This window comes from Scardinius erythrophthalmus (assembly GCF_964197995.2).
Source record: "Scardinius erythrophthalmus genome assembly, chromosome: 13".
Classification (NCBI taxonomy): domain Eukaryota; kingdom Metazoa; phylum Chordata; class Actinopteri; order Cypriniformes; family Leuciscidae; genus Scardinius; species Scardinius erythrophthalmus.
In genome coordinates, this window is record NC_138233.1 from 506,382 (window position 1) to 516,381 (window position 10,000).

General features: G+C 51.4%; 2 protein-coding genes across 2 annotated transcripts in view; one reads left to right on the forward strand and one right to left on the reverse strand.

Annotated features, from left to right (window-relative positions):
- Window positions 1-1,394, reverse strand: part of zbtb49 (zinc finger and BTB domain containing 49) — a 10,759-nt gene extending 9,365 nt beyond the window's left edge. Inside the window, exons 1-3 of the mRNA XM_081382398.1 lie at window positions 1,359-1,394; window positions 646-797; window positions 303-465 (exon numbers count right to left, since the gene is read on the reverse strand). Of these exons, the coding sequence (XP_081238524.1) occupies window positions 303-465; window positions 646-797 (315 nt within the window). The 5' untranslated portion in view covers window positions 1,359-1,394. The remainder of the gene's footprint in view (window positions 1-302; window positions 466-645; window positions 798-1,358) is intronic.
- Window positions 1,395-2,016: 622 nt separating this feature from the next.
- The window catches only part of lyar (Ly1 antibody reactive homolog (mouse)), a 30,962-nt gene continuing 22,978 nt past the window's right edge, over window positions 2,017-10,000 (forward strand). Inside the window, exons 1-2 of the mRNA XM_081382468.1 lie at window positions 2,017-2,175; window positions 3,528-3,680. Coding sequence (XP_081238594.1) covers window positions 3,559-3,680 — 122 coding nt within the window. The 5' untranslated portion in view covers window positions 2,017-2,175; window positions 3,528-3,558. The remainder of the gene's footprint in view (window positions 2,176-3,527; window positions 3,681-10,000) is intronic.

Sequence of the window (10,000 nt, forward strand, 5' to 3'; positions counted from 1 at the left end):
AACGTTACATGAATGTTTGGGGAATGTTTCATGAATGTTTGGGGAATGTTTCATGAATGTTTGGGGAATGTTTCATGAATGTTTGGGAAGCGTTCTGCAAACCTAAAAAGAAACGTTTCTGCCTAACCAAAAACAAACTTTAAAAATGCATGTTTTGGGAATGTTCTGAAAAATTCTGGGAACCAAAAATTGTATCGGTTGAAACTGAAGTGTGTGTGTGTGTGTGTGTGTGTGTGTGTGTGTGTGTGTGTGTGTGTGTGTGTGTGTGTGTGTGTGTGTGTGTGTGTGTGTGTGTGTGTGACCTGCAGGCTCTGTCCAATCTCCATCAGTGTGTGAACGTTGTCCTGGTTGAGCTCCAGATGTGATGTGTACATGTAGTCCAGAACCTGCCCGATGCCGCCCACGTCCTGAATGGCCAGATGGAAAACATCGTTCTTCTGCGCCGGGGAGTTCTGGAACAGAGATCTGAGGAGCGGAGCGTTCAGGACAGACAGACTGTGAGCACGGCTGGGAATCGAGAATAGATTCCAAAGGAAATATTTTTTTCCAGCTCAATGGAGCTAATAATAAGCCATATTAATAATATTAACATAATATTATTATTTCCATATTTCTTTCAAATATATATTTGCCATCGCATGTTACCGGAAGTAGGCGCTGAAGGCCGCCAGCACGTTCTTATGGGCTTTGAAGCAGACGCCCTTCACCACCAGCATGCAGTCGCACAGCAGACCCTGAATACGCTGATCCTGGAGCTGCTGCAGCACGAACACACTGTGGCTGCACACACTGTCCATCTGCACACACACACACACACACACACACACACACACACACACACACACACACACACACACATCAGTCACTGAACACACTGTCACTGAACACACTGACCGACTGCAAAGTGCACACACACACACACACACACACACACACACACTAGTCACTGAGCAGCACACACTGTCCATCTGCGCGCGCACACACACACACACACACACACACACACACACACTGAGCAGCAGAACACACAGTGACTGTACATCTGCGCACACACACACACACACACACACACACACACACACACACACACTGAGCAGCAGAACACACAGTGACTGTACATCTGCGCAGACATACACACACACACACACACACACACACACACACACACACCACTGCGGCATTGCACAGGTATGTGTGTGTGTGTGTGTGTGTGTGTGTGTGTGTGTGTGTTTATAAATCCCGTTCATCACTGCCATATAACAAAACCTTTATTTTCCATTAGACATACTAATAATATATAAGTATATTATAATAATATAGTCAAAGCAAGAATGAAGAAAGATTCTCGCTCAGCTCACCTTTAACTCGGAGGAACCGGCGCTGAGCTGATGACGTCATTTCAGTTTTTCACAATAAAGGTCATTTGTTTTTACGGCGTTCAATCTGAAATTAATGCACCTATGAACATTTCCATAGGCCTAACGTTACTCTACTCTACTCTACTCTAATGAGGAAAAAGTATTGTAAAATAAATAGTATTATTGCACAGCTTTTGTTTTAAAATGCAATACAATACAATTACAATATAATTTACTGTTCATTATAAATACAATACGATATAGTTCGCCTTATACTGCATCCTATCATGAGTTGGGCTATTGTTTTTATTTATTCCATCCAGGGTTGTTGCCAACTAAATGAAGTAATTTTAAGCTGAAGCACTGAAATGACTGGAAATAACAGGAAATAAATAAAAACTAAAACTAAAACTGAAATCAACCCAAATAGTAACGTGACAAAAGGGCGTTAAAAATCAAACTAAAATTAAAAAGAAAAGGTTGAAATATTATCAAGGGTATTCAAAATATCAATAAAGCAAAAGTGGTATAGTGGATAAAGTGGATTTTTCTGTGTGTTTGCGGAACTCTTGATTGGTGTTTCAGTCCGGAGTGAAAACAGAGTGACACCGCGCGCGTGTCTGTTGCGACGCGTGATTCAAAAAACTCGCGTGTTCCCGAGAGCAACGAGGAGTGTCGTTACCGGAGCCGAGACTCATTTACCGGGATCCAGAGAACCGGACCGGGCGCCGAACCCAGTCCTGCTGATCATTAATGCGCTGAAGAAATCTTCATCTTCATCTTCATCATCAGAGAATCACAGTTCTGCTTTACTGAGGTACAGGATCACAGTTACAAGAAGTTATTTTCTGTTCATGTGCGAGACTTCCGGTTCATGATCCGCTATCAGGAAATTACTAGAAGAACAGTGTTTTTTTTTTAATTACATTATATTAAAATAAAAAAAAATAAAAAATAATAAAAACAGTTGATTGAGTGGCGCAGGTATGACGTCACTTTGTAGGCTAACCCCGCAGTTGGCATCACGCTGGATTTTCCCTTAGGATTATCGCTAAAATCAACTTCTGTGATTTACAAAATTGTATGATATTTGCACATTTTGTCCATCAAGATAATTATCACAGATGAACACAACTTTTATGAATTTTGAAGCCTAAATGCAGTCGGCAAAAGTAAAAACCTAAAGTTCGCCTATAAACGAACTACACCACGGTCGCATAAATTCAACGTCACCATCACTGAGTTTCCGACAACTCCGTTTTTATCTGAACACATTTTCTAGAAGGTTTGAGTTAGAATGGTGTATAAGAGCACGGTTATTTAAGCATAACGAGGCTGTAAAAGTGAACTGAGTTTACTGATGATGTTTAATCTCCTCCATTTAGCTTTTTTCAAGACACATAACGGCTTCAAAATATCACAAGTGGGTATGCCGATGTCATAGAATAAAACATGAAAGTGTCTTGAGCTTGTGTTCATCACAAACCTTATTTCAGCCATTTCACCAAAACTCCATTCAAAAAACCCATTGACCCAATCACCAAAATTACAGTCGATATGAAATTTTTTTACACTATTTACTCTGTTAACGCATATTACTAGTGGTGAATAATTCATCCGTGTAAGTTAATAAACAGAAAAAATATGTTTGCTGTGGTAATCTTTAATCAAAATCTGAAAAGTTACTTCCGGTCTGGAATGGTTAAACGCTTAACCGCTCCTCAAACCGCTAGCCTGCGATGAGCGGAGATGGAGAGGAGGAGCGTTCAGTATTCCCTTTCACTGGGAAATGCGTCACAACACTGGAGAAAAGTTGTTTGCAACTTCCGGTTCACGGGGACTTTAAGAGGTTTTTCCTTGAAAGAAAATCTTCATGCCTTAAAATATCTTGAATGTAGTTCGACACCCTCGCCTCATTTAGTATATGCGATTCTATGAATATGCAAATGAGCCCCGCCTCCACTCCCTCACTCAGCACAGAGATCCACTGGTTGACGATCACACGTTGATCTGATTGGTTACAAGGTAGTTTGTGACGTCAGAAACACCAGCGATTTCAAAGCGTGTTTTCGAGACTGTCTTTGGTTCACTGCAGTTTTAGCTGTAAGCTGCAGAACTGCCTGTTTCTGTCACGGTGAAGTAACTGTACGCGACTCTTGTTGTTCTCAGGATCAGCTGCTGTTCTTCCTCTTCCCCCACGATGGTGTTCTTCACGTGCGACGCCTGCGGAGAGTCTCTAAAGAAAGCTCAGGTGGAGAAACACCTGCTGAAGTGCCGCGGCTGTAGAGTTCTGTCCTGCATCGACTGTGGGAACGACTTCCGGTGGGTCAAGGGTCGCTGAGCGTGAGTGAGAGCGAGAGCGAGAGCGGGAGCGAGAGCGAGAGAGTGTGAGCGAGTGAGAGTGTGAGCGAGTGAGAGTGTGAGCGAGTGAGAGTGTGAGCGAGTGAGAGTGTGAGCGAGTGAGAGTGTGAGCGAGTGAGAGTGTGAGCGAGTGAGAGTGTGAGCGAGTGAGAGTGTGAGCGAGTGAGAGTGTGAGCGAGTGAGAGTGTGAGCGAGTGAGAGTGTGAGCGAGTGAGAGTGTGAGCGAGTGCGTGAGCGTGAGCGTGAGCGAGAGCGTGAGCGTGAGCGAGAGCGAGAGCGAGAGCGTGAGCGAGAGCGAGAGCGAGAGCGAGAGCGAGCGAGTGAGAGCGTGAGCGTGAGTGAGCGAGCGAGAGAGCGAGAGCTAGAGCGTGAGTGAGTGAGCGAGTGAGAGTGAGAGAGCGTGAGCGAGAGCGTGAGCTAGAGCGTGAGCGTGAGTGAGAGAGCGAGAGCGTGAGTGAGAGAGCGAGAGCGTGAGTGAGTGAGCGAGAGCGTGAGCGAGAGCGTGAGCTAGAGCGTGAGCGTGAGTGAGAGAGCGAGAGCGTGAGTGAGTGAGCGAGAGCGTGAGTGAGTGAGTGAGCGAGAGCGTGAGTGAGTGAGCGAGAGCGTGAGCGAGAGCGAGAGCGTGAGTGAATGAGCGTGAGTGAGTGAGCGAGAGCGTGAGTGAGAGAGCGTGAGCGTGAGTGAGTGAGCGAGAGCGTGAGCGTGAGCGTGAGCGAGAGCGAGAGCGAGAGCGTGAGCGAGAGCGAGAGCGAGAGCGAGCGAGTGAGAGCGTGAGCGTGAGTGAGCGAGCGAGAGAGCGAGAGCTAGAGCGTGAGTGAGTGAGCGAGTGAGAGTGAGAGAGCGTGAGCGAGAGCGTGAGCTAGAGCGTGAGCGTGAGTGAGAGAGCGAGAGCGTGAGTGAGTGAGCGAGAGCGTGAGTGAGTGAGCGAGAGCGTGAGCGAGAGCGTGAGCTAGAGCGTGAGCGTGAGTGAGAGAGCGAGAGCGTGAGTGAGTGAGCGAGAGCGTGAGTGAGTGAGTGAGCGTGAGTGAGTGAGTGAGCGAGAGCGTGAGTGAGTGAGCGAGAGCGTGAGCGAGAGCGAGAGCGTGAGTGAATGAGCGTGAGTGAGTGAGCGAGAGCGTGAGCGTGAGTGAGTGAGCGAGAGTGAGTGAGCGTGAGCGAGAGCGTGAGCGAGAGCGTGAGCGAGAGCGTGAGCGAGAGCGTGAGCGTGAGCGTGAACGTGAGCGAGCGAGAGCGTGAGTGAGTGAGTGAGCGAGTGAGAGAGCGAGAGTGTGAGCGTGAGTGAGTGAGCGTGAGTGAGTGAGCGAGAGCGAGAGCGTGAGCGAGAGCGAGAGCGTGAGTGAGTGAGCGTGAGTGAGTGAGCGTGAGTGAGAGAGCGAGAGTGTGAGCGAGAGTGAGAGAGCGTGAGCGTGAGTGAGTGAGCGAGAGCGTGAGCGTGAGTGAGTGAGCGTGAGTGAGTGAGCGTGAGTGAGTGAGCGTGAGTGAGCGAGAGCGTGAGCGTGAGCGTGAGTGAGTGAGCGAGAGCGAGAGCGAGAGCGTGAGTGAGTGAGCGTGAGTGAGAGAGCGAGAGTGTGAGCGTGAGTGAGAGAGCGTGAGCGTGAGCGAGAGCGTGAGCGTGAGTGAGTGAGCGTGAGTGAGTGAGCGTGAGTGAGTGAGCGTGAGTGAGTGAGCGTGAGTGAGTGAGCGTGAGTGAGTGAGCGTGAGTGAGTGAGCGTGAGTGAGTGAGTGAGCGTGAGTGAGCGTGAGTGAGTGAGCGAGAGCGTGAGCGAGAGCGTGAGCGTGAGTGAGAGCGAGAGCGTGAGCGAGAGTGTGAGCGTGAGCGTGAACGTGAGCGTGAACGTGAGCGAGCGAGAGCGTGAGCGAGAGCGTGAGTGAGTGAGTGAGCGAGTGAGTGAGCGAGTGAGAGTGAGAGTGAGAGAGCGAGAGAGAGTGAGAGAGCGAGAGCGTGAGTGAGTGAGTGAGTGAGCGAGAGCGTGAGTGAGTGAGTGAGCGAGTGACAGCAGTGATGTGTGAACTGAATTTGCCAACAATACAGTGAATTACAGTGAAGTTTTTGAATATTTTTCATAAATAATAAACTCAACTGCACTAGTACTCTTCCACAGTCGGTGATGCAGGGAGTCTTGTGATTGGTTTTCAAGCCAGCCAATCAGAATTTAGCAGTCTCATCTCTGATTGGCTGGAATTATGGCATATTGTAACGCTGGGTTGTGTTGAGCAAGCGAGCCGTCTGCGCTTAGAGAGCGCTCACGGCTGGTATGAAAGGAGCAAGAAAGTGAAACTTTGCACACGCGAAAGAGAACGTCCGCGCACATCCAAATACTTATTTTAAATGCAAAATTGATTTTCGTTCGCTCGCAATATTTTCTTATCTGCGAGACAAACATTTCTCCGCAAAACTCAGTTAACGCGCGTGCGAAATGCCCTTTTGCACGCTCAAAATGTGATCTTGCGCGCGCAGAATTGTGACCGAAATCTCACCCCATAGTGAGTGAGTGAGCGAGAGCGTGAGCGAGAGCGAGAGCGTGAGCGTGAGCGTGAGCGAGTGAGTGAGTGAGCGAGAGCGTGAGCGAGAGCGTGAGCTAGAGCGTGAGTGAGTGAGTGAGCGAGTGAGAGTGAGAGAGCGTGAGCGAGAGCGTGAGCTAGAGCGTGAGCGTGAGCGAGTGAGTGAGTGAGCGAGAGCGTGAGCGAGAGCGTGAGCTAGAGCGTGAGTGAGTGAGCGAGTGAGAGTGAGAGAGCGTGAGCTAGAGCGTGAGCGTGAGCGTGAGTGAGAGAGCGAGAGTGTGAGCGTGAGTGAGAGAGCGTGAGTGAGTGAGCGAGAGCGAGAGCGTGAGCGTGAGTGAGCGAGAGCGAGAGCGTGAGCGTGAGTGAGTGAGCGTGAGTGAGTGAGCGTGAGCGTGAGCGAGAGCGTGAGCGTGAGCGTGAGCATGAACGTGAGCGAGCGTGAGCGAGCGAGAGCGTGAGCGAGAGCGTGAGCGAGAGCGTGAGTGAGTGAGTGAGTGAGCGAGTGAGAGTGAGAGAGCGAGAGAGAGTGAGAGAGCGAGAGCGAGAGCGTGAGCGAGTGAGCGAGAGTGTGAGCGTGAGTGAGTGAGTGAGCGAGAGCGTGAGTGAGTGAGTGAGCGAGTGACAGCAGTGATGTGTGAACTGAATTTGCCAACAATACAGTGAATTACAGTGAAGTTTTTGAATATTTTTCATAAATAATAAACTCAACTGCACTAGTACTCTTCCACAGTCGGTGATGCAGGGAGTCTTGTGATTGGTTTTCAAGCCAGCCAATCAGAATTTAGCAGTCTCATCTCTGATTGGCTGGAATTATGGCATATTGTAACGCTGGGTTGTGTTGAGCAAGCGAGCCGTCTGCGCTTAGAGAGCGCTCACGGCTGGTATGAAAGGAGCAAGAAAGTGAAACTTTGCACACGCGAAAGAGAACGTCCGCGCACATCCAAATACTTATTTTAAATGCAAAATTGATTTTCGTTCGCTCGCAATATTTTCTTATCTGCGAGACAAACATTTCTCCGCAAAACTCAGTTAACGCGCGTGCGAAATGCCCTTTTGCACGCTCAAAATGTGATCTTGCGCGCGCAGAATTGTGACCGAAATCTCACCCCATAGTGAGTGAGCGTGAGCGTGAGCGTGAGCGTGAGCGTGAGCGTGAGCGTGAGCGTGAGCGTGAGCGTGAGCGAGTGAGTGAGCGAGAGCGTGAGCGAGTGAGTGAGCGAGTGAGTGAGAGCGTGAGTGTGAGCGTGAGTGAGAGAGTGAGCGAGCGTGAGTGAGTGAGTGAGTGAGCGAGCGTGAGTGAGTGAGTGAGTGAGCGAGAGCGTGAGCGAGTGAGTGAGCGAGTGAGCGAGAGCGAGTGAGCGAGAGCGAGTGAGTGAGAGCGAGTGAGTGAGAGCGAGTGAGTGAGAGCGAGTGAGTGAGAGCGTGAGAGCGTGAGTGAGTGAGAGCGTGAGTGTGAGCGTGAGTGAGTGAGTGAGCGAGCGTGAGTGAGTGAGCGAGAGCGTGAGTGTGAGCGTGAGTGTGAGCGTGAGTGTGAGCGTGAGTGTGAGCGTGAGCGTGAGCGTGAGCGTGAGCGTGAGCGTGAGCGTGAGCGTGAGCGTGAGCGTGAGCGTGAGCGTGAGCGTGAGCGTGAGCGTGAGCGTGAGCGTGAGCGTGAGCGAGTGAGTGAGCGTGAGTGAGAGCGTGAGCGTGAGCGTGAGCGTGAGTGAGTGAGTGAGCGAGTGAGAGTGAGAGAGCGAGAGCGTGAGTGAGTAAGCGAGAGCGTGAGTGTGAGCGTGAGTGAGAGAGCGTGAGCGTGAGTGAGCGAGTGAGAGTGAGAGAGCGAGAGCGTGAGTGAGTGAGCGAGAGCGTGAGTGTGAGCGTGAGTGAGTGAGAGAGCGTGAGTGAGCGAGTGAGTGAGCGAGTGAGTGAGCGAGTGAGTGAGCGAGTGAGTGAGCGAGTGAGTGAGCGAGCGAGTGAGCGAGTGAGTGAGCGAGTGAGTGAGCGAGTGAGCGAGCGAGCGAGCGAGCGAGCGAGTGAGCGAGTGAGCGAGCGAGTGAGCGAGTGAGAGAGCGAGTGAGAGAGCGAGAGCTAGAGCGTGAGAGAGCATGAGCGAGAGCGTGAGCGAGAGCGTGAGCGAGAGAGTGAGTGAGCGAGAGCGTGAGCGTGAGTGAGTGAGCGAGTGAAAGTGAGTGAGCGAGAGCGTGAGCGTGAGCGTGAGCGAGTGAGTGAGCGAGTGAGAGTGAGAGAGCGAGAGCGTGAGCGTGAGTGAGTGAGTGAGTGAGCGAGCGAGAGCGAGAGCGTGAGTGAGCGAGTGAGAGTGAGAGCGAGAGCGTGAGTGAGTGAGTGTGAGCGTGAGTGAGTGAGAGAGCGTGAGCGCGAGTGAGAGTGAGAGAGCGAGAGCGTGAGTGAGTGAGCGAGAGCGTGAGTGTGAGCGTGAGTGAGTGAGAGAGCGTGAGTGAGCGAGAGCGTGAGCGTAAGCGAGAGCGTGAGTGAGTGAGCGAGTGAGTGAGCGAGTGAGTGAGCGAGTGAGTGAGCGAGTGAGTGAGCGAGTGAGTGAGCGAGTGAGAGAGCGAGTGAGAGAGCGAGAGCGTGAGCTAGAGCGTGAGCTAGAGCGTGAGTGAGCGAGAGCGTGAGCGAGAGAGTGAGTGAGCGTGAGTGAGCGAGAGCGTGAGCGTGAGTGAGTGAGTGAGCGAGTGAAAGTGAGAGTGTGAGCGAGAGCGTGAGTGAGAGAGCGTGAGCGTGAGTGAGTGAGCGTGAGCGTGAGTGAGTGAGTGAGCGAGTGAAAGTGAGAGTGAGTGAGCGAGAGCGTGAGCGAGAGTGTGAGTGTGAGTGTGAGTGTGAGAGTGAGTGAGAGTGAGTGTGAGTGAGTGTGAGTGTGAGTGAGTGAGTGTGAGTGAGTGTGAGTGTGAGCGAGAGCGTGAGTGAGCGAGTGAGCGAGTGAGCGAGTGAGTGAGCGAGTGAGCGAGTGAGCGAGTGAGTGAGTGAGTGAGCGAGTGAGTGAGCGCGTGAGTGAGAGTGTGTGAGAGCGTGAGTGTGAGCGTGAGCGAGAGTGAGTGAGCGAGTGTGAGTGTGAGTGAGTGTGAGTGAGTGAGTGAGTGAGTGAGTGAGTGAGTGTGAGTGTGAGTGTGAGCGAGAGTGAGTGAGCGAGTGTGAGTGTGAGTGAGCGAGCGAGTGAGTGAGTGAGCGAGCGAGCGAGTGAGTGTGAGTGTGAGCGAGAGAGTGAGTGAGCGAGAGAGTGAGTGAGCGAGAGCGTGAGAGTGAGAGCGTGAGTGAGTGAGCGAGTGAGAGTGCGAGAGCGTGAGAGTGCGTGAGCGAGAGCGTGAGCGTGAGTGAGTGAGCGAGTGAGAGTGTGAGTGAGCGAGTGTGAGTGTGAGTGAGTGAGTGAGTGAGTGAGTGAGTGAGTGAGTGAGTGAGTGAGTGAGTGAGTGAGTGAGCGAGCGAGCGTGAGTTTGAGCGTGAGTTTGAGCGAGAGCGTGAGAGTGTGAGCGAGAGTGTGAGCGAGAGAGTGAGCGAGAGAGTGAGCGAGTGAGTGAGCGAGTGAGTGAGCGAGTGAGTGAGTGAGTGAGCGAGCGAGAGCGCGTGAGCGAGAGCGTGAGCGAGAGCGTGAGTGAGAGCGTGAGTGAGCGAGAGCGTGAGTGAGTGTGAGTAAGTGAGAGCGTGAGTGTGAGTGAGCGAGTGAGAGCGTGAGTGAGCGAGTGAGTGAGCGAGTGAGCGAGTGAGTGAGTGAGTGAGTGAGTGAGTGAGTGAGTGAGTGAGCGTGAGTTTGAGCGTGAGTTTGAGCGTGAGTTTGAGCGTGAGTT